Source organism: Pholcus phalangioides, unplaced genomic scaffold (genome assembly GCF_987345545.1).
Source record: "Pholcus phalangioides strain wild (caught in Gottingen) unplaced genomic scaffold, Ppha-v1.0 ptg000008l_1, whole genome shotgun sequence".
Taxonomy (NCBI): domain Eukaryota; kingdom Metazoa; phylum Arthropoda; class Arachnida; order Araneae; family Pholcidae; genus Pholcus; species Pholcus phalangioides.
The window spans coordinates 6,897,102-6,921,793 of record NW_028301601.1 but is presented as its reverse complement, the minus strand read 5'-3'; the positions used below and the strand labels follow the sequence as shown (position 1 = coordinate 6,921,793).

The following is a 24,692-nucleotide window of genomic DNA, read 5'->3' as shown; positions in this document are numbered from 1 at the left end:
ACAAACATTACGCAGTCATTGATTACTCGATTATTAGTTATTATATGTTTCAACGAGGCTGAAAGTTGCATTTTTATATATTTTTGAAATGGACAAACTCACACCTACACACATAATCTCCCCCATCAATTGATGTAAACCCCAAATGTATTGCATCATAATTGTTATTATTATTTTGTTGTATGATATGCAAGGGAAGTGAGACGGAAAATATTATTTTTGTCATTCTATCAAATCCTCACGTCACACCTTAGTTTTCCCATATCACCATGTATGTAGTCCCCACCAGGACTACCTCCAACACTAATTGATTGCATTATTAGAAAACCGCATTGATTAACACGTGAGAAAATTAAATCCCTCTTTCGGCCCACTTAAGTCAGTTCGTCGACGCTGCGTTTGGTCTCGTTCAACGGGAAATAAAATTAAGTAATCGAATTCAAGATCTCAGAACTTTCAACCCATAATTTCAGCAGAAATTCAAATTTATATGTAAAGTCAAGATTTCTGCATATTCGTGGTTCGACACGCTTTTTGGTCTTTTGCTTTCTCCCCCCGCCATTCCTTCCTCTCTTCCTCCGGGGGCGAGTCATCAATTCCCGCGGTTTCATCGAGAGAGAGCGATCTCGTGACCCCTCCGCGTCCAATCGGAAGTCCGAAAAGTTCAAGATCTGGAGAAAAGTAGAGAAAAACGAGGCTTTTTGCTCGGAGAGATGATGCAATACAGTCACGCTCTCCTATGTCTCCGTGGGCCTCTTGCCACCCCCCCCCCCCGAACTCTCGTTGCCCTTCAAGGAAAGGGGAACCAGTTCCCTGTTATTCCCCCGAATAAAAGATCCTCAGGACCTTCCATGGTGCTTCGACTTCTTCGTATGACGCTGGTCAGCCGCAACCTAAGTACCATTGCAGATGTCAGCCGCATCCAGGGTGCGATATCTATATTTATAAGTTATGGCCAGCTGACATCTCCGATATCAAAAACACCACGCTGGTCAGCTTCCATAATGAATGCCACGCTATAATGAATGCCGCACTGTCTTCCTCTGATATGCAGCTTCCATAATGAATGCCGTGCTGTCTTCCTCTGATATGCAGCTTCCATAATGAATGCAGTGCTGTCTTCCTCTGATATGCAGCTTCCATAATGAATGCCGCACTGTCCGATATGCAGCTTCCATAATGAATGCCGCGCTGTCTTTTGCCCATATGCAGCTTCCATAATGAATGCCGCACTGTCCGATATGCAGCTTCCATAATGTATGCCGCACTGTCCGATATGCAGCTTCCATAATGAATGCCGCGCTGTCTTCCTCCGATATGCAGCTTCCATAATGAATGTCACATTGTCTTCCTCTGATACGCAGCTTCCATAATGAATGCCACACTGTCTTCCTCTGATATGCAGCTTCCATAATGAATGCCTCGCTGTCTTCCTCCGATATGCAGCTTCCATAATGAATTCCACCTCATCGCGACTAGAACTGTCTTCCTCTGATATGCCGCGTCCTTGATGATGAACCCTGACAAATTCTGACGATCACCCAGATCTATCGCCTTCGATCATGCTCTCCTCCTTGACCGTAAGTAAATTAACTCTCTAATCCTCTGTTTAAACATATGTTTCGACCAAGTAATGCCATTACCCTGCCAATCCCGACAGCTACACTTTCATGCTAGATCTCACTTTAAAATGTTAAACTTCAACAATTAATCTAAATAAGCTATATAACAACTTTCAGCCTCGCTCTAACTTATAGATAGTTACTAATAATCGAGTAATCAATGACTGTGTAGTGTTTGTTTTTACGTGTGGGCCACATATATGAATAGGGAGTATTTACGTGTGTATGGGTGTATGAAGAATGAGTGTAATAAATAATAATCACAAAATAATAATGACACTACAACTTCCATTTTTCCCATTCTCCATAACAATTCTGAATGCCCTTATCTTCCATCGACCGCTTATTGTATGGGCTTTATCAAACTTCGAGCATGACGGTCTAACCCAGAGGTCTTCAACCTTTTTCCAGTGTCGAGCACTGAATATAATCATCATCAAAAGAAGAGCACCCTTACGGCAAGTTTAACTTACGAATGCATGACATCCAGCTTATTTCAATCCTTGAATGCAAGTTGTACAAGGTGTTTTAATTGGAACGTTGATCTAGTGCTGGCGAGCACGAAATCGAATACGAGCATCGAGCACTCTGGGTACTTCAGAGGAGCACCGTTGTGCTCGCGAGCAATGGGTTGTTGAAGGTACCTGGTCCAACCACTAGGCGAGTGGTAGTCCTTTTATCAATTTTTCGTTCGATAGAATATGAAGTTATAGCGATCTACACAAAATCTATAGAAAAGCTTTCTCTGGCAGACGTGGTGCAAATATAGGCACCGATATGTTGATCTATTATTATGATCCTAATATTTAACAGCCTAATGCGGTCATGCCCCCCCCCCCCTATATACTGCAACTGGGCCCATAGGCTGGAATATTAGGGTCGGTCTCCAGGCTAGAATTTTCGCATTTGCCTTTCTCTAAGATTTCTCTGTTCATTTTAACTTTTTTCGATAAAAATAACTATGGAATTCATCCTCGCTGGGGTACTCAGACGTCCCGGTTTCCAGAGAGAGTCCCGGTTATTCGATTAATAAAAGCACGATAACGGAAAATGCTTTCGAAATGGCAGTTTGTCCCAGTTTCTTCTTCGCTAATCAAGGATTCAATTAAATCAACTTACGTTGAAGCATTTAAATATTTATTTTGCAGCTTCAAACTACAGTATCCTCCTTTTTCTTGTGGTTCCGAGTCGAGAGGACTGCGTCACTAAAGCGGAAGCAAGTTCGGACAGAATATGTACAGAGTGTCCTACAATCGACTGAGGGTTTGCAAAATGAGACAGCAAGAAAACGGTGACAGAAATAAAAGTCATTCTTGCAAAATACATATAGGCGAAGTCAGGAATTCCAGCTACGCCATTCATGTTGCAAGGGATTGAATTGTTAATAGAATAAAAAACTAATAATTTTTATATAGACACCCTGTGTGTGCCCCTAATCCCAATTAGAAAGTTCTCGCCCTGTCTCTCCCGATGCCAACGAAAAAAAAAATTCCACGTTTCTAAGAGCGATATTCGCTGAGATACTTTCTTCCTTTCAAACCGAGTACAACTCAGGTCTATCACCATTTATGTGGGCGATTTACTAACTAGTGAGTTGTGCCGGAGGTGTAACTGTGTGTGTACCTAACAGTCTGAGTGCATATGTAGTGTTGCGTTTGATTTTTCAGTGCTGCCATCTATATTTCAGAAGTGAAGTCAGTGATGTGTTATGATTGAATTTGTGCCGTTTGTAGGTCTGTTGCTCTCCGTGGCAAGACTTTTTAACGGGGAGATCGGCTCGCATTCCCGCCTTGAAGTTGGGAACTGTAGAAAACCAACTTCAGCCGACCACTCCTATGGCGACGGTGGGGTTCGAACCCGGGTCCTCACGATGCGAGTCCGTCACTATGACCACTCGACCACCATAGCGGTTCGCTGAGGTACTGAAGGGAATTCGAAAATTGCAGGAAAAGTTGAGACAACAACAAAAACTAACGGACAAAGCTTCTTTCCCAACTTTTCTCAGAGTTTTGAATTCAGATATCTCTGCGAATATTGCACTTAAGCATTGGTGACATTGCTGTGTCAGTAATTGTGAGGCCAAAGCTCACAATGGATCACTTAAGTGATCTGTGAATGTGCCACGGGCCTACTTGAGTGATCTGAAAATGTGCCACCGGCCACTTAAATGCTCTGGAACTGTGCCATGGATCACCTCAGCGATCTCTAAATGTGCAACTTTGTTCATTTTTATAAAATTAGGTGTGAGGTGGCGTGCATCACTAGATTACCCCTACGGCCACATTTGGTCCGCGGGCCCCAAGGATGTACTACAAGTATATATGGCTTAGAGGGTGCGTCGCAATGAATTTCTTAAAAAGAAATTTTGTGTTCTTATAGCCTTCAAATAGCATTGAAATTGACAGAAATCGATTGTATTAACATATAAATGTATTTTCTTTCGCAATTTTAATTGTTAAAATTTTCAAAACTTTTCGAATTTATCAATCGAGAACTATATTCATTCTGCAGTCGAATCCCATTATATCTAACTCCCAGAGACCGGATAAATCACTTCGTAATAACGAAATTTTATATAAAGGAATTCCAGGTTTTTGTATTGTTCCTATGTAAACTTATATGGGGGATATAAAAAGTGTTCATTAGAACGATATCTTTGCTATAACCGTATTCGTTAAAACGGGATTCGACTGTATATTATATTTCAATTATGTACTGCGTACGCTTATTTTGTCCACGACAATCTTAATAATGCACATATTATATTGCTGCGTAAGCTAATTTCAACGCCTCGTTTATAACATACACGTCGGTTATTACATGCAAGTCTCGAATCACCGAATATTATAATTCGTTATAACCGAACTAAACTGTATTTACATCTAACACAATGTCGGAGCGTCAAGGAGTAATGCTTGCGATTTCCCTTTCAAGCATGTTCACACAAGTACTGAGCAAAATTACGACTTTTCAATTCAAAAAATGTAAATTACCTAGATTTCGCGAAAAATTTTTAAAAATCAAATTATAGCATTTTTTCGTCAAAATTGGCAAATTTCGCATTTATTTTGTGAATTTCGCATTTATCGCGGTTATTTCGTAAATACGAAATTTACGTATCCCCTAATTGTATTATATTATTATTTTCATAAATATTTTATTTATTTTTGTAGCTTCAACTAAAAATCGCTTAGCGAGTTATTTGGCGAAATTCGGTTTCGCCAAAATGCTCCACCCCTCGTGACGTCTTGCTATATTTCTTGCTCGTAGTAATAGCCACTACAATAGCCCTTACCAAGTCGCCTTAGCTCGTAGTAATAGCCACTACAATAGCCCTTACCAAGTCGCCTTAGCTCGTAGTAATAGCCACTACAATAGCCCTTACCTAGTCGCCTTACCTCGTAGTAATAGCCACTAGGAATAAGTGTCCTTATCAAGTCGCCTTACTTGGAAGTAACCAATCACCAGCGTGTTAATGCCTCTTGTGTTGCTAAGACAGTGCGAATTGTAAATACGCGGCTGGGTCAACTGTTTGATTTCGGACTTTGGCTGTAACATATGTATACGAAACGTATCATTGTACACAAAAAATGGCTGAAAAAAAAAAAAACGAATCTCACCTTAAAGTTTCCAAAATGTTTCTATTTCCACAAGGGCTATGACTCGATACTGGACTGTCAGTGGTAACAACAATCGCTTTGAAACCGGCCTTTTCAGCCCTGCGTATAATTTGGAGCGTGTTTTCTCTGTTTCTGTGTATGTAGGTCTGCATCCATAGTACTGATTGGCTGTGACTTTCGGATTCGTCATTTCCCGGTGCCCCACCTATGCAGTCCACTTCATCCTTTTGTTGGTTTTCAGAAACGCTGGCTGCTGCCGCAGCTACGTCTTCCAGCCGTTCAAGTGCTGAACTGCTCAGAATCATGACGATGCCTCCGGAAGCAGCGGCTGGAAAAGTATTTGGAGAGATCATGAAAAACAGTGTCTATACATTATTACAGGAAAATATCTGTTTTTTTAGGCTAAATAATCAGTTTCCGAGAATTTATTTCAAAAATGGCAAGTCAAACTATTTTCAACGAAAGATTTATTTTGACTTATATAATTATTAGTATATTTCGCGTAGCTTGATGTGATCACATTGAGACATTGGACGTTTTGATGATAATAATAACCGATTGATAACTACATCCAAAATAAATTCAAAAGCGATTGAAATGACATCACATTCCGTTTGATCGAACGGAACAACTTAGTTTTTCCTTTCCACATTATTGGTTCCAAAATGTTCTATCGCGCTACTTTCTTTTCCTTGTTCTAACTCCGGCATTACACTATAAAAGTTTCGGTAAAGTTCTTTTATAAAACTTGAAAAATGCAACCAATTAGCGTATCTGTTACATTCGAGCGAATGCAACTGACACGTTTATTGGTTGCATTTTTCAAGTTGTATAAAAAATTTTTTATTAAACTTTTATAGTGTAATTCGGCTTTAATGCTAAAATCCTGAGGTTTTTTTTTTTATATTCGACCATTATGAGGAGTTCGAATGGAGCTGTCTAAAGTGATTTACGAATTACGATAGTTTTTAAAAGTGAGACTTCTTTAGGGAGGGTGCGAACTTACAAATCCACGTCAGAAAAAGTGAAACGGAAATGACGTAACCTTTCCTTTCTCTCAATGGCAAAAAAGTGAAACTGTACAAACAATTTGAGACAGCCAGTAGATAAACCATTACAAAAGCAGCGTCATGCGTGCATGGATTATAGCGGCTACTATTTTCCGAATAAGTAATTGTGAACCATGTACGGACATATTTGTAAAACAAAGGAGAGGAGAGACTTTGACGAGAGACTTTTTGGCGTCTTACATATTCTTGCTCCCTTTAAAATATTTCATAACCACCAGGGGGTCATAAAACCCCAGAATGAGAACCACTGACCTGATTTTCTGTGTTTATACAGAGTATGGGAGCTCAGTCTTTTATTGACAGGCTTCATTGTGGAAACCACTGGTTCTCGATCTGGGGCCATCTAGCCTTCTTGCGATCCTTAGATAATCTGAGGGGTGAAAATCAAAATGAAGAGGAGCCATGACAGGTATTTAAGGGACCAGAGCTGGGAATAAAAATTACATACATTAGAAGTAAAGCTTCTAAGTGAAGTATGAAGAAGTATAATAACCTCTTCAGAGAATTCAAAAGAGCTGTTTTCAAAAAAGCCAGCACCCCAACGCATGGGCCCATCTGGGCATGGTCAAAGGGCATGGCCATGTCTCAAATCCGTAGACGGTTCTATGATGAGATCTGGTAAGATGATGTGTGAAACGTGGCAGCTGTTTCTTCCAAGTATGGGGACTCCAGAACATGACTGCCTGGGAGGCCCCCCCCCCCCCATTATGCTGAGACAGCCATGCATAGACCACCTCCCCCTTAAGAGGAAATAATTGATAAGCGTCAGCCATTTATAAATTCGTGATGGTCAATTGGTTCATTAAAACAGGGATTTTACTATTCAGAGTAAATTAATTTATTTATTTATTCCGGGTAATATTAACTTTAAGTCAATTAATAAGTTAATTGTAATTATCAATTAATTAAACAAGCGTCAGGAACTGACAAGTTCATGGGGTTAATTGATTCATTAAAAATGGGCTTTGACTAGGTAATGGTCTGAAATGCAATTATTAATAAGCCTATTTAAGCTTTTACAAATTATCTTCGCTAAAACCTAGGAGGTCTTACCGGTAAAATCTTTTTTACCAGTTTTCTGGCTTTTACAATAACATATATGCACAAAAAGTAACAACAATGAAGGCAGAAACGTATTAATGTAAATGTAATGCATAATTATTCTACATTACACTTGTAGAAAAGGAATTTAAATGTGTATTTAAATCTTTAGTTCAGTCAGTTCCTTTGATACTAGGTGATTTCATAAGATATACGGCTTCAGTGATGTCAACATTTGCATGTATGGCACTGATGAGCAATAAAATATTATCTCTTCTCTTCTCTGGAAAGTATCTCGGTGAAAATTTTTGTTAGAAGCATTTCACATTGTAAACTTTATATTTATCCCAACAAGTTTGACCATGGCAGGCAAAGATTTGACAAAAATAGAAAAAAGTTGGCAGGAAATATGCTGAGGTGGATGGAAGAGAAGAAATGTCTGTAGTTGTTTTTGTAGAGGAGAAGGAAAGAACTATGTGATTGAAAATATAAATTTCAGTTAAAAGCAAACGAAGAAGAGTTAGAAATTACTAAAACCTGAGTGTTCCAAGATAAACTAGGAAAATTTTAAGCTTTATACTGTTCCAAATCGCGCGATCTTTTTTGATTCACCGTACACGATGTTCCACCATTTCTGAAGACTGTTAATAACGTTATTACTATTGAATTATTCGTTATAAATTATTTATTTATGAATTGAAATATACGGTAAATGATGCTGTAGGCTTCTGATGTAAAAGATGTAACTTTTTCAAATGGTGACAATATAAATGTTCACTTTAGTGAAATTATGGAAGTTAATATTTTTTGTAGATAATGAGAATATTTCTAATCTTCAAGATTCACATATTTGAGAATATGTTGTAAACTGGTGTAAAATATGTTATAATTTTTCAAAATTGTGAATCCCTATAGTGATATTGTATTGTTAGTAGTGAGAATATTTTATGTAAAAGCATTCATTCATTAAATTGATTATTATAAAGTATTGAAAAGGCACACAGTATTGATTCTTTAAAGTATATAAATGCTCTGAAAATTCATATAACCATTTTGCAAACCTTTCACCATAGTATTTTTTTTTCTTTTGTCTAATATAATTGAACAATATATAATATAATGTCAACCGAATATATTGTCAAATGTTGAACCGTATTCAAACCTGAAGAAGAGAGTTTTTATAATATAAAAAAAAATCACTGATCGGTGTTTTTTAAGCAACGATCTTGCCATTGACTGATCAATATCTCTACCTTAGTAGAAAAACCAAGATTATGAAGGCGAGAGTTCAATGCTCGCATCAACTGGCGACGTCAACGTAATAAGTAGAGCCCCATAGTTTAAGCTCTAAAAATGGTCAAAGTAGGCAGGCAAAACAATAAAAATGCCTGAAATAGGTACCAAAAAAATGGCATTTATAATTCTTTTACAAAGGAAAAAACAAATAACTAAAACAACAATGATATCACGGATCCAAAAACTAGCTTAAATCTTTGTTGCCCTTATTCAGTCTACTGTTTCAATTTTTGATTATAATAACTGCAATATTAGCCAAGTTAAATTGATATTATAATGCCAAAAAAAGTGTTTGTGGTCCTTCAAGATTAGATTGAAGTTCTATTTAATCGAATACTTGATATAGAATTATCTGAAAAATATAAGTGCTTTCTGAAACTGAAGGATAATTATATCAAAACTATATAACGTTTCCATGTGGAATTATTTCAAAAACATTTTCTCAAAATATTTTTTTCATATTTTTCTCAAAACTCTCAAATATTAAACTTTATATTCAGTAAGTCTGTGTAGAGTTTTAAAAAAGAATCTTTCCAATTTTGGAGATGATTTTTGCATGTCTAAAATATATGGCCATGGTTATTTGTACACCTGGGAATCGATTAAAAGTTCTAACTGGTTAATCAAAAATTTAACCGATTAATCGAATATTTTTGTGACCAGATAATATTAATATATGCTATAGAAATATATTTTATTCATTTCACTCACCTATTCGGTAGATGTAAACAAATGTAGGAATAAGTTAAATAATTAAGGCTGCCCGCTTCAAGCAATTTGATATACCGTACATAATTGCTTAAACCTGCGATTTCTTCTTTTGAATTTTGTCGTTTTTTGAAAAAAAATCGGTTATTTTTGGTTATTATTGAATGATTTCGAAACTACTTTTGATTATGCTGTTTTGCTTGTTTTCCTAGAAACTCCTCTCGAATGGCACTTGTGAGGAGATGAGCTGATGCTTCCAAAAATACGAAAAACTACTGTTCATAGTGGAGACAATAAATTTTTGTTGGCTTTTAAAACTCCTTCGACATAGAACTTCCACAGTGACACCTACACTCCCAGCAAACTCAATTTGAAAGTGAAGTCATCAGTTTTAGTTGAATCAAATTTGATCAAAATATTGATTTAAATATTTTTAAATATGGTCAGTTATCCAAAATTTTCTGTATAGAACATGATTTTTATGACATGTAATCAAGTTAATTCACACCGAGAAGAGTTAATCAAAAAATCACAAACTTTTATTAAAAATTTTAATTGAATTTTAATCGAATTGATCGAGTCGATTAACTCAACTAAAATTTTTAACTACGGTTAAGAATTGATCGATTAACCGACCCGATTAATCCATTAATCGGACCAGCCCTAGTTATTTGCTGCACATTTATTCATAGTATAAAAAAAGTCAAAATAACATGGGACCCCAGGGCTAGAACTCTCTCAGCTCCTACCTCACCCTGTTGGAAATATGTTGTCAACTGATGGACACAGTGGGACAACTCTTGGGGGCAGTCACCAGTCAGTTATTTATCTGCAATGTGCGTGAGCAACTCATGTTATGTGAATCATGTGGAGAGACAAACTTCTAATTTATTTTCAGCTTTTCATGCTTGGGTTGCATGTGTCTTTATATTCCGTCCGGGGGCCAGCAGAGAGCAAAAAGACTTGTATCCTGGACTGCCTATTTCAAGAACGCCACCTATACGATGGTAGTATAGGTGGCGTTCATTCTTCAATCTCTACATTGTAGACGATAAAGACCTCTCGGTTCAAGATAACTATCTCCAAACAGTATATAGACACAGCTGTCACGCATGTGCTCTGGGACAAAGATGACGCAGTGCCAAAAGATACGGTACAGTATAACGACGAAGAAGGTATGTTCTTCTATAACTAAATTATAATTAATTAATAACTAAATTCCTGTAAACAATTCAAGTACCACCACAAGAAATTCAAATCGGACTGGATAAACGACAGCCTAATAGATCTAAAGACTCTCAGCAAACGGATCGACGGTATAAAGGCACATTTGAACATTGGGTTGATGCATTAATGAGTAATTTTAACTTCTTTTCAATGAAACTCACAATCTTGTTATTAATTCGATGGTATGTGGATTGTAATCTGAAAACTACTGATACCAGACATGAAAAGTCTTTGTCACTTCTACGCCCAACACTAGTTTTCGTATCAATAGGTCACTTATGCCTATTTGGGTTTGGATAGGTCTAAAAGGGGGGGGGGGGGGTTCTTTCCGATAAGAATGAAAAATAATTAGACATTTTAAAAACAACAATGCTTTTGAAGTTCTCAATGCGAATAATATCCTAGTTCTTCTGAAATCACGAACCCTTTAGCATTCACGAATAAATATGAACAAATAAGGAATAGACAGAAAAAATTCAAAAAGGCTTTTTTACGAAAAAAATTCGAAAATAGCAAAACAGGAGACATTTATAGCATTTCGAAATTCAATGCTCTAGTAATACCTTTTTTTTCATAGTTCTTAGTATGATTGGGCACTTGGTATATTGAATCAGGTGAGTCCATAGATTATAACACTAAAGATAGTTCACTAAACTTGGAATGATGAGGATAAACGTGTCAGAAGCAAGCGCAAAGTTTTATTATTCAAATGCGCAATTCCAAAACCTGAGTCGTGGTCACATGGCTGAAACAACATTCAGTCGTGAAGTTATGTTTTTCTAATCTCTTTAACTACAAAATCTATTCAAACTGTTTCAGGTGTTTCAAGGCTTACAATTTTAACGATATATAGCCGTTTTCCCTACCTCTAGCAGCTCCGCTCTCTCCATCGGGATTAGCGAGTTTCATCGCAGAAACAGGTGACATTCCTATAGGAGCTGATATCCTGTGACCCAGAACCGTTGTTGACATATCGACATTCGAGACATCACGCAGATTGTGTAGCACTATGCTGTACCTGCCAAGATAAGGAGGAAAAATACTTTACTCGCACTCTGATGTAAATTTTTCACTCAATTGCGTGTGATATTTGAGCAGTGAATATGAATATCAACAGTGGTGTATTTACGGAGGGGGGTGGGGGCTTAATGAGCTATAGCCCGAAGCGGCAAGTTCGGAGGGGGCGGCAAATTTGAGGAATGAATGGCTGAGAAAATTAGTAGAATCGCAGAAGGGCACAAAACTACATAAATTTACTTCTACCTAGAGAGTAAGGAATCAAGTCAATGAGTGTTCTAGAGAGAGTTTGCAAGCACGTCAGTGATCAAAAGAGTGACCTAAAGAATGAGGTACTAGGTCAGTAAAAGATCAAAAGCGTGACGTAAAGTTTGTACGGGCATGTCAATATGACCAAAAGAGGGATCTAGCTGCTTCAGATTTATGAACGACCAAAAGAGTGTCCGAATGCTTGACCCTAGAGAGTGTTCGAAAGAGTATAGAAGCATTTCAGGGGACCAAAGAGTACGCAAGCATGTCTGTGACCAAAAGAATGCGAAACTTAAACGCAAACGCGTATTGGGGGCAAACGAACTATTTCCCAAGGCGGAAAATTCGGGGAAGGAAGTTAAGAAGTTGGCAAATAAATTAGACTAAAAATGAAAGAAGGGCGGCAAATTTCATGTAGCCCACACGCGGCTAAACCGTAAAACCGCCTCTGAATTTCAATGGACGAAATAATGGTTTGTCAGGGTCTAATTACCTCCTGTACGACTTCAGATTCCTCATGTAAGTCAGGCGTCTCCCCGATGCGTAGAGGTAAAAATGTCTGACATCTTCCTGAAGAAAAGCTGGAGCACAGCGATCGAAGTCCTCGACAGTCTTCAGCGCCGACAGGCTCACGCTGGTAAAAAAACAATGAGATTCATAACTAGACGTAGTAATTTCTAAAACTCTATTTCGAGACAGAAAAATGGATCGCAATTCTCAAATACACATTATATGTGCAAAAATTTCACAGACTTAAATTTTTGGTGGTCATTTATTGCGGTGATCATTAAACCATACATGCTGGACACCCTCTTAGTAATTTGATTTGACCCGCGACTTCAAACCTAAGGTTGTGAATCAAGTGACACATTTCCAAATCACTTGAATGGCCCGAATTGGCATACCAGCGGCATACTCACGCACAACTAAGCGGCCCGCGGCACATTCCCAGATCACTTGAGTGACCTGCGACGCAGTTTCGGAGAACTTAAGTGACCCGCGTTATATTCTCAGATGGCATAACTGATCCAAAGAATACTTAAAAATCACCGAGGGACACTCACTTGTGACCCCACAGCATATTTACAGATCGATTTAGTGACCAGCAACGCAGTTCAAGAACACTTAAGTAACCTGCGGCACATTTTAAAATCACTCAAGTCACCCAAGAAATATTTATTGATCACTAACTGACTCGCGGCACAGTTTCAGAGAACTTAAGTGACCACAGGCGCAGTTTCAGGGAACCTAAATCACCCGTGACACATTCTCAGATCACATAAGTGACTCAAGAAGATTGTTGACAAGAGATTCATACAGATTGATGATTATACAAGTTATGATTATACGATGAAAGTTGTGATTACAGGATAAAAAGTTAAGATTATATACGATGAAAGTCACCCGAGAAATATTTACTAACCACTAATCCAGCAACAGTTCCTGATCACTTAACCGACTCGAGGCACAGTTTCAGAGAACTTAAGTAACCACCGGCGCATTTTCAGAGACTTTAAGTGTACACCGGCGCAGTTTCAGGGAACCTAAATGACACATTCTCAGATCGCATAAGTGACCCAAAAAGATCACTATCAGTTGAGAAGTTACCGCGGAACATTCCCAAATAACTTGAGTAACCCTCAGTCCTGTTACAAATCACATAATTAAGTCGTCCACCACACGTTCCCAAATCAATGAAATGGCCCGCACGCTCCCGAAGATTGAAAATCTTATATTAAACAATGAACAACCGCAATAAATCAGATCCGCAAAAAATTTAGTCTGTTGAATGTTTTGTGTGTGTTGATGGTGTATTACGTCACACAGATTCATGATTATACGATGAAAAGATTAAGATTATACGACAAGAAAAGCGTATCTTACTTCGGTAGTCTGCATCGAGAAGGATCGTAAATTCTATAACATTCATCCTAAATTTAAAAATAATTAATCAATTAATTCAGTTCTCTGGCAAAAAACAAAGTAGGTCTATCAAAATAAAAAATCAAAGAGAAAACAATTGATTTTCTGCAGTGTGGGCCAGCAACTGGCCCACGTGCGGTGCTATTTATACGATTATTTCCTCCCTCTCACAAATTTCATTTTGCTGGTGAGTTGTACATATTACGGTGAATGTGATAAATGCGGTAATTATACATAATAACCATTTATTATGCGTACTTACCAAGCATTTCGGTAAGTTTTATAAATTGATCACACTTTTACGGGCGATATGCATAGTACCAAAGCGTCGTTGGTAAATATAAGTAATAAGATAATTATCACTTTTACCGGCGATTATGCATAATACCCAAGCGTCACGTCCTTGGTAAACATGATAAATCGTACTGTAAGATATACTAATTGAATATTTTTATTTATTCTGAAATTATTTCTTTTATTAATTATTCATTTTGATTGGTTCTGAAATAATTTTTTCACCAATTCTGAAAAAAAAAGGTTTTGAATAATTACTGATGAAATTAAGTAATTCCTCGATTAATCTGAAATCACTTTGAATGGTTCTTTAATTATTTTTTTCGATAATTCTGAAATTATTTTTCTTCTCGATATGTATTTAAATAATTTCTTTCAATAGTTATAAAATATTCTTTATTGATTATTAATTATTATAATAAATATTATTTTATTGATTGTGAAATGATTTCAGTCAGAAGTGACGAGGTGATTTCTATCGAAATTATTTCGCTCATTGACTCAAAAGTTATTTTTTTCACTAATTCTGGAATTGTTTGTTTCAAAAAATTTAAATTATTTCTTTAAGTGTTCTGAATTTTCGTAAATATATTTTAGAATTATTTCTTCCATTTATTCTAGAATTATTTCTTCCATTTATTCTAGAATTATTTCTTCCATTTATTCTAGAATTATTTATTTCCTATATTCTAGAATTATTTATTTCCTATATTCTAGAATTATTTATTTCCTATATTCTAGAATTATTTATTTCCTATATTCTAGAATTATTTCTTTGATCAATTCCTAAATTATTTTAGTTTATTCTAGAATTATTATTTTCATTTATTGTAGAATTATTCCGTTCATTAATTCTTAAGTAATTCCATCCATTAATTCCGAAGTAATTTCAGCCATTAATTCCAAAGTAATGAGCGAATTAAAACCATTCACTAATTCCGATGCAATTTCATTCATTATTACCGAAGTGATTTCATTCATTTATGTTCCAAAACTATTTCTCTCATTAATTATAGAATAATTTCTCATTAATTATAGAATAATTTCTCATTAATTATAGGATAATCGCATGAATTATAGAATAATTTCTCATTAATTATAGAATAATTTCTCATTAATTATAGGATAATCGCATGAATTATAGAATAATTTCTCATTAATTATAGGATAATCGCATGAATTATAGAATAATTTGTCATTAATTATAGGATAATCGCATGAATTATAGAATAATTTATTTCATTAATTCCGAAATTATTTTTTATCAGTAATTAGGGAGGTTAGTTATAAGCTTAGCGAGCTAGCTTCTGACTGTGCAGGTCTGGGTTCGAATCCCGGTTCGGGCATGGATGTCTACTAACATACTAACAAAGTCCGTGGACAGATCGTAAAGATCTCTTGGGGAATACGTGGTTATCACATTATTATTATAGTCCGCAATTATTTTTCATTATTCCAAAATTATTTTTTATTTATTCTAAAATTGTTTTTTTTATTTATTCTAAAATTGTTTTTTTTTATTTATTCTAAAATTGTTTCCTTCATTTATTCTACAATTATTTTATTCATTAATTAATAAACAATTTATTTTATTTATTCTGAAATAATTTCACTCATTGATTCCAAAATTATTTCTCTCATTTATTCTAGAATAGCTTCTTCCATTTATTCTACAATTACTTTTTTTCATTTATTCTGGAATTATTTCTTTCATTAATTCCGAAATAATTTTTTCAATTCATTCTAGAATTATTCCTTTCATTTATTCTAGAATTAACCGCCTTTCAATGTTGTCAACTATTTTTTTGAAAATGATCTGATCGGTGGGCCTGGACAAAAAGCTAAGAGGCCGAGTGCCAAATGTGACCCGCGGGCCGAGCGTTGAAGACACCTGATGTAAAAAGGCCGATTTCCCCAATGAACCAGATAGACTTACCGATCCCGAATCGTAAGGTATTTCACCATAGTCCAAAGTAACATCCAAGCATAACACCGGTGATACCAAAACTAAGACAACAGCCAACGTTTTCCCGAGCATGGTACACGTTGCTATGATGTGCTCTGCAAAATAAGAAACAAAGAAATGTCGAACGTTGCTCACACGTGAATCACACAATGTAGGTTACAGTCTAATTAGCCCTGGTGTGCAGAAAATGACCGGGGTGCGACAAAAATGATTCAATGATCAAACAAAATTTAAGCCAATCTGGCAATAAAACACAGTTGTTCGACGCGTGTTTTTCCGTCTAAGGAAAATATTTGTAATGAACAATGCGTGCAAAAAAAAAGCCTTGAAAGTTTATTTATTTATTTTTCATTGCCAGAAATCTGCTATCGAAGCATGTGAAATGTTGTATCCAGCAAGAAAGTGAAGTTATTTTACCAATATAAACACCATTTCGCAATATCTAAGGTTGCCCAGAATAAGATGATTTCTAGAGCAATGATGGCAACCTGAAGAAAGAAAAAGAAGACTCTACCCACCACTGAACACTTTTTCGAATATGCTGCGTGCAAAAAGTGTGCTGTACTGGAGAACTGGAGAAACCGCGAGACACCCAGACTCTGTCGCAAGAAGCAACGTAAGCTCCTCGCCCCCCTCCCCTGAAGCGGGGAGGTCCAGGGCATCTCCGGCAAAACCATTATTTATTGATACGTCAAAGATTACATATAGTGAAAGGAAATTAAGAATTATGTAAAAAGAAGAATCAAATTAATCAAGTTAAAATCAAAGTGCAACGGGCACGGATAATAAATAATCATGGAAAGTTGTATAAAATCATATCGCAAAGGCGCAATCAGAAATTTGATTAAATTAAATAAATAAATAAATTGAAATTAAATAAATAAATAAATTGAAATTAAATAGATAAATAAATTGATATTAAATAGATAAATAAACTGAAATTAAATAAATGAATAAATTTGATTGATCGAGGATTGTTTGACAGAAAGGCAGAGCACCCCATTGCGCTCGGCCAGTTCAGTACACTCTATCCAATTCGCTTTTGATCACAGTTGAAGGTGTTTAAAATATCTCCGGGACACTTGATTATAGATTTAGGATTCATCCTGCTCCCCGCCTTCAAACAGTGCCACCAGCGCACTGTCAGGGTGGAGACGCGGCGATCTCCTTAACGGAGGTGCTGGTACCGGAGTTGCAGGAGATGGAGGAGACGGATCCCTTATCTTCCCAGGATGTTCCTCAAGGCATTTCACCATTTTTCTTTTCTTTTCTCTTGATTCCTCTCCACGTAGTATGCCAAGCATCCATGGTCTGTGTAGATGGGTAGCCGGCGAACGGAAGCGATAGGGTGTCGTTTCTGGACAGCATGTGGCGTAGTGCAGGGGCGTGCCAGGCTCAAGACAAGAATATTTGTCACTGGCAATCACTTTAAAGCGATGTAAGTTTGCCGGGAAAGGTCCATGACCGGTGACAAATAAGATGAGCTCGCGTGACCAGCCCCTGCTCCTAGTATCTACTTTCTTTATAACTTCATAAGTTGATCTTCCTGATGACTCCGGTATATCCTATCCCAACCCAGTTGCCATTTTGCTATCATGTCCCTCCAGAGGAGAGACTTGGCGTACGAAGCTGGATATAAGAGTTCCTCGCAAAAGTCTCCGGTATTGGTCGCTTCTTTAGCCGCCACATCCGCTAGCTCGTTTCCCCACTGGCCGTTGTGGGCTTTAACCCATCATGGATGCCCCAATCTTTCGGGAACGCTTTGATATCTCCTTGAGATGGGAAGCGGGGTGTGTCTGGTCCTTCAATGTCCAATGTGGGCTTTAACCCAGGAGATGCGTATTGAAGGGTGAGATACAAGTATACTCCTGATCCTTCTGGCCATTGCGTTTTCAGAGAGTGGATTTAGAATGGCCTGGATACTCGAACGGCTATCCGATCTTATTACAGTCCAAGCATTTCCGCTTGATATACTGAATTGTTCTCTTTTAGTTTAGCAGCCCATTTATCCACGATCTCCGTTCCCACGATTTTTATACAGGCAGCTCCTGTACCTGATTCCAATTTAGAGCCATCAGTGTAATATACGACGGATTTCTCCTTAGGTATATCGTCCTCCGAAGAATCTAGAAGAACTTGATTGACCTGCAGAGATTCTGCGGGATGCGAGGACCAGCCTATAGTCTTCTGCTCGAAGGCGTCCGGGACTAATGTTCCCTCAAGCAATGAACATGACTTGTAAAGCTTTAGAAGACGCGTGACTCTGGCCGGGAATTCTATCTTCAGGAATACTGTCTTCAGTGTGCTGTACGCAAAAATGCGTGTTTCGCGGTTTGGCGTGTCGCGATGACGCTAATCGCACAAATAAATTGATACCAAACGTGCTAGATCCACATTCCGATTAGTTTCCATTCTACAGAAAAGTAATATGTCACGACCGATTCTGATAGCACGCAATATTGACCCATAAATGCATTGCTTTGCATATGTGCAAAGAGCCCTTCAAACGTTTATTGCTGCAGCCAGTTTAAAGATAAAAATGCAAAATAACCTTCGCGCATAAGCTGTCGTATTTTTTCCATTTTATATTTTAAATTTTCTGATAAATATCCGAACTACCGACCAAACTCTTTGTTGCAGAGCATGTACAACTGTGATTTCGCTAATTTGTTAAACTGATTTGTTTGCATATTTTTTTACGTTAAAGTTTGCAACCCAAAAATGTTTCCTTACTACAGTTTGAATCACAAAGAAATAGGTAATTAAATGCAGTCACTCACTCGGTTTACGAATGATTTCGTTTGCGAACAATTTGATTTACGAGCAACAGAAAATGATTCAGTTTATGAATCAGTCTCGGTTTACGAATACGCAAAACGATCTGATTCGTGAAGGAATCATATTTCTATAAATTCCGAGATTAGATTTTTGTTTAGATTTTTTTGTTGTCAGAATTAGTTGAAGAATTTTATTTCATCAGAGTAAAATTCTGACGACAAAATACGACTATTCTTATTCAGTCCGAGGTTCAGCTGGTCATTCCAAACTTCATGAAGCTCTGGAGAAAACAGCTTTTTCAAAGATGTAAAAATATCTGACATAGAACTAACAGTCAGTGTAATAGGCAAGCTGTTGACAAAGACATTCATTGGTACTTTTATTCACGAGACATGTGAGAATTAAATTTGTTTCGAGAGACGAAGACATTCTTGATGACTTCGATTTTAACCTTCATGACGAAGGGTTGTCAGTTTCGCAGGTTAACGTAAAGTTGTTATGTATTAATGTAGAAGCAGAAGAGAGAATCTGACGAGAAGATGCTGAAGAAAGGAGAGAAGCGGCGGGCAGAAATGCAGTTCCCACCGTCACGTTAGTAATTTCCAGAAACATTGTTCTATGATCCAACATTGCATAATTCTTATTTATTCTCATTTTTAGAAGGATTTCCATCGCTGCATTTGCGAGATAAGTGTTTTTACTTATTACTCTCAACTTTTTTAATTTTGATTGTGTGTATTTTCGGACAACTTAAAATTTATTTTCTTGCTCTGATTTCCTTTTCATTGTACTTTCGCCTGGTTTGTGACCTTTGTTTTTTTGTCGATAATCAATTTCTTTGCTCACGTATTCGTGTAAAAGGAGGGAATATCTGGTTCTTTGTTTCCCGCCATTTTCGTGTTTTTCCCACTTCTTTGATGTAAATTCGTGGGATTTTGGACGTTAATGTTAGTAAACAGCGCATATTTTTAGTAGTAATTTTTGTTTTTCCTCATTTGAGCCCTATTGTTTTAGTATTAGTAAATAGATATAGTTAGCCAAAATACTAATAAGTATAAATTGTACTTTATAGCTTGATACTTTCTGGGGTGCGTTGTATTTTTTATATACATGTATTTTTCCTTCTTCGTGATTTAGTGTTGAGCATTTTATTTTACTTAAATTTGCCGTACAATCTTTTACGTACATTTGGCGTACAATCTTTTACGTATATTTTGTATTGTAATGTCTTTACGTTATTCTAATTTCTTGTTAACGTTTTCCATTTTCTTATTTTTCAAGTGTTATTATCTAGTCTTTAACAATAATGTTAGTATACCTCGATTAGTTTTCAGTAGAATTGCGACGCGAGGTTTCCCTAATCTAGGGGGATAGTAGCTGATAGTTTCAGCTGTAAGGGGTATTTGGATAGGGGAAGGTTGGAACTCGAGGTCGAAAAGTTACGTGGGAGAGAGTTTGGGTTTTAGAGTTCCCGGTTAATACGGAGCCACCTGTCGTCGAAGAAGCAATCTTCACGAACAACGACAGTTTAGAAGGCGAATGGGTGGTCGTGGATGAGGTAGAGGGGAATAGTAACCGGGGTTTAATCATCGGCAGTTCTATGGTTAGAAAACAGAGTGTGTAGGGATTTTCGGGGTTTCGAGAGCTGTTGTCTTCCTGGGGGGGGGGGAAGATTGGCAACGTTCGAGACGTTTTTCATCGCCGAATGTTGTCTTTGCGGGTAGTCCTGTGTATGGGAACGAATCAGGTAAGAGCGGATATTAGTGAGCCTCTGCCAGAGTACCGGGATTTACTATTATCCGCTAGGGAGGGGGGAATCAGATGTGGCAGTGATTCCAGTGCTGCCAAGGGGTAGTAGGGGGTACAGGAGTAGGATCCACCAATTCAATATAGGCCTGAAGAACATTTGCTCCTCACTTGGGGTCACGTTCCTGGAGCTTCCTGCATTTACCGATAGGTGACTTCGTTCGGATGGGATTCGTCTGAATAGGAGTGGAGTCTGGGAGGTTTACGATAGGCTCAGGTCAGGTTTTTCACTCCCAGACCTCGTAGATGGAAATGCGGGTTACTTATTGTTATTAATAACAGTATGGACGGGGACTCACCCACCCCTGACTTTGATGGCTTCTCGATTGACAATAAATAACAGTGAAAATTAAAATGTGTGCTAATAAATGGCAGGATCTTAGGCAATAAGAAAGATTTTTTAAAAACTACGATAGCTGGGGAGGGCTTGGATCTTATAGCCATTGCAGAATTCAAAAGTCTCGCCACAAAGAGAATTACAACAGTAAATCGTCAACCGTGACACTTCACTCATAGTTCAAAAAATAGATAGCAGACGGCAACACTATAACCAACATTACACAGAATCAAGCTTCAAGTGACATCACTTCCCAGTGACACCCGGTATGCATAGTCTTGACTTGGTTCACAACACGGACACGCACATTCCAACATGTACCAATTCATTAGAAGTTCCAGAGAGGAATATGGCCGAGGTGCGTGTGTGGTTTAGTAGTAGTAGTAGCCGTTACAGTATCTTGGGTAAACGATAGTGATGAATCTTTCTTACACATCTCCGGATACGATACTTGTTTAAGAAATAGATCGGATAGGAAAGGGGATGGAGAGTTGATATACGTGAAATCATGTTTGAAGGCTAGAGAGTGCAACGTGCGGAGAAATCATATCGAAACTATATGGGTTGAGCAAAAGACATCATAAACTTATTGTTCGGGCTTGTTATAATCCACCGAATAGGGATCCAAACTACATCGCCAAACTCCATGATGAAATTTCCTACATATCGAAGCGTAAGAGGGTTGTCATACTACGGGATTTCAATTACCCAGGTATTGATTGGGTGAACCGTTCATCTAGAGATCAGTATGAAAGAGGTTTCCTTAAGTTGGCGTTCAATAATTTTTTGTAGCAGCATGTATCAGAAGCCACTAGGTGTACTGTTATTTTGGATTTAGTTCTTACTGGTTCTGAGGATCTTGTTGAACATATTTCGATTCGGGAAGAGTTTTCTTTCAATGATCATCGTGCCCTCAGTTTTCTCTGTAAGTTTACTTCGGGTAAGGTTGATAACAAAAGACTGGTTCCTTGTTTTCGGAGAACTCACTTTCATGTTTTGAGAAAAAGCACAGCAGAAGTTTTCAAAGATCGGTTGGAAACAGTCGGTGTGCTAAGTCAATGGGAAGAATTTAGTACGAAGCTATCTTGTTTTGCATGACGCCCTTTGTTCGAAAAAAGCGTGTTTGTACATCGTGCCTCTGTGGTTCACAGATAGCGGGCGTAACCTTTATCTCGAAAAGAAAAGAGCATTCAGAGAGTATAAAAATGAACGAGATGACCTGACATTGTTTACTGATAAAAGAAGGGTGTTGAGGAAAGCGATAAGGGATAGTAAAAAAAAAGTTGAATCTAGGTTCGCAGATAACGTTGGCTCTGACCCAAAATCATTTTTAGTTACGTCAATAATGGATGTAAGGGGACAGTTGGCCCGCGCTCGATAGGGTAATCTAGTGTAGAGAGCAATGTAGGCATGTGTAGTGCTTTCAATTAATTTTTCGCGTCGGTATTAATGGAGATAATGATATTCAATATACGGGTGTTGCATGGGGTAATAAAATCCTTAGCGATATTCAAGTGGAAGACGTGGAGGTCCTAAATCTTCTAAGAAATGTATGTGGAAGTAATAAAACAGGACCAGATGATATCTATCCCAGGGTCCTCAGGGAATGTGCTAATCAATTGTTGGGGCCAGTCGCACAGATTTACAGGAGTAGTGTTGTTGAGGGTATAGTCCCATCGTATTGAAAGGTTGCAAATGTTGTTCTGATATTTAAAAAAGGTAGTAGAGAAGATGTGTCCAATTATCGCCCAGTGAGTTTGACGAGCTCCCTCTCGAATATTTTGGAAATTATTATCAAAAGGCAATTGGTGAAGTGTATAGACGAGAATAATATATTGTCAGATAATCAGCATGAGTTCAGGAACGGGAAGTAACGTGTTACTAACCTCCTTTGCTTCTATGATAACGTGACTAAGGCTTTGGGTACGGGAAAAATTGTAGATGTTGTTTACCTTCATTCCCAGAAAGCATTCGATCAGGTCCATTATGGTAAGCTCTTTTGGCGTTTACACGAGATTGGGATTAATGGCAACTTGCTGAATTGGATAGAATTGTGGTTAATAGATAGGTCACAACGAGTTATCGTTAACGCGGAATTCTCTGGTTGCACAGCCGTCACAAGTAGAATTCCTCAAGGAAATGTCCTTGCACTCATACTTTTTTTACTTTTTATCAATAAACTCGATCAGGGTATGGATGAGATTGCTAGTGAATTCGCAGATGACGTGAAGCTAATGGGAGTAGTCGGGAATCAAAGCGATAGAGGTTTGCCCGAGACAACTTAAAGAGGATTGGAGCATGGGCCAATGAATGGGGCATGAGGTTTAGCGTTGACAAGTGCATGGCCGCATATTTTGGTTCGAACAAGACACGTTTCTCTCACGAGTTGAATGGCGTCACTATCGCGGATGCAACTAGGGTCACCGATTTAGGAATTCTCATTGACGAGCAGCTCAGGTTTTCTGAGCATTGTTCAGCGGTGGACAAGAAATCGAATAGAATGCTAGGTTTCATTTTCAAAAAGGTCTCTTCGCGTTGTCCTAAAGTCATTCTTCCGCTTTTCCGAGTTGTAGTTCGCTCTGAACTGGAGTATGCTGTAAGATTTTGGAGATCATACCTACAGAAGGACAGAGACTTGGTTGAAGGGGGTGCAGAGAAGAGCTACGAGTGTCCTTATTGGCACACGGGGCTTGAATTATGAAGAGAGTCTTAATTTTTTTAGTACGTTTACATTGGATGAACTCAGATGTCGGGAAAATATGATCGAAATGTTCAAAACTTTCAATGGGATGTATAGGATGAACCCCCATGTATTATTAGTATACCGTCAATCGACTGCTTTTACAAGGGCACACCAGTATCGATTGGTAAGGGACAATTCTATGTTATAATGCCGAAGGAAATTTTTCTCTAGTAAGGTTGTTAATAAATGGAGTATCCCGGGGTTAGTAAATTCTAATACAATTGACACGTTTAAAAAAGACATGCGATAAACATGTTGGGGTTAATAGAGAAGCTATCCATACCTAAGACAACCATAAGTATTCGTTATGAGCATTGTATAATATTTCATCATGTATATATATTGTTTGTAATTTCGTTTTCAATTGGATTGCTGTATTTTTGAAATATATGACATCCATATTTGTTATGGGCATCTTTTTTTCAGCCACCTGTTGGGCATTTTGCCTTTTGTGGCGTTGTATTTGTATTTATTTACAATGCTTTCAAGCGTCACACAGAAACGTCAGTTTAGCTTTTAGTATATTTTGTGGCCAGATAGTGTTGAAAGCGAAATTTTGATGGCTTTGACACTGAGATTATAAAGGATACGTATTCACGAAACCAGACTCTGCCTTTTAGCATCGTTTTCATTCCATTTAAATTTCATCTGAATTCTAATTACTGTAGTTTTTTCGAAGTTGATTACTTTATGCAAAAGAGTCAGATTTTGCGCTAAATATCTTGGAAGTCCCATCAGCGGAAAAAATTTCCCATAAAATAAATATATTGAAGTTACATTACATTCCAAATACAGTCAATCTTCGGTTTGCGATCTTAATTCGTTCCTGACGTACGTTTGTTCCGAATTGTTCACAAACCGAAACAATTTTTCCCATACTGCTCTTTAACCATCCACCGGGCATGAGTTTTTTGTCGAATCGTTCTGAAAACGGCACGTCAAAAACACAAAATCGTTCCAAAATGGGCAGGCTTCTCTAGTAAAACATGATGCCT

The 24,692-nt window shown here is 37.5% G+C and overlaps 1 protein-coding gene across 1 annotated transcript in view; it reads right to left on the bottom strand.

Moving 5' to 3' along the window:
* The window catches only part of LOC149083575 (2-Hydroxyacid oxidase 1-like), a 60,893-nt gene that overhangs the window by 29,006 nt on the left and 7,195 nt on the right, over positions 1-24,692 (bottom strand). Inside the window, exons 2-6 of the mRNA XM_089234095.1 lie at positions 16,004-16,128; positions 13,735-13,781; positions 12,344-12,484; positions 11,451-11,602; positions 5,243-5,570 (exon numbers count right to left, since the gene is read on the bottom strand). Coding sequence (XP_089090221.1) covers positions 5,243-5,570; positions 11,451-11,602; positions 12,344-12,484; positions 13,735-13,781; positions 16,004-16,105 — 770 coding nt within the window. The 5' untranslated portion in view covers positions 16,106-16,128. The remainder of the gene's footprint in view (positions 1-5,242; positions 5,571-11,450; positions 11,603-12,343; positions 12,485-13,734; positions 13,782-16,003; positions 16,129-24,692) is intronic.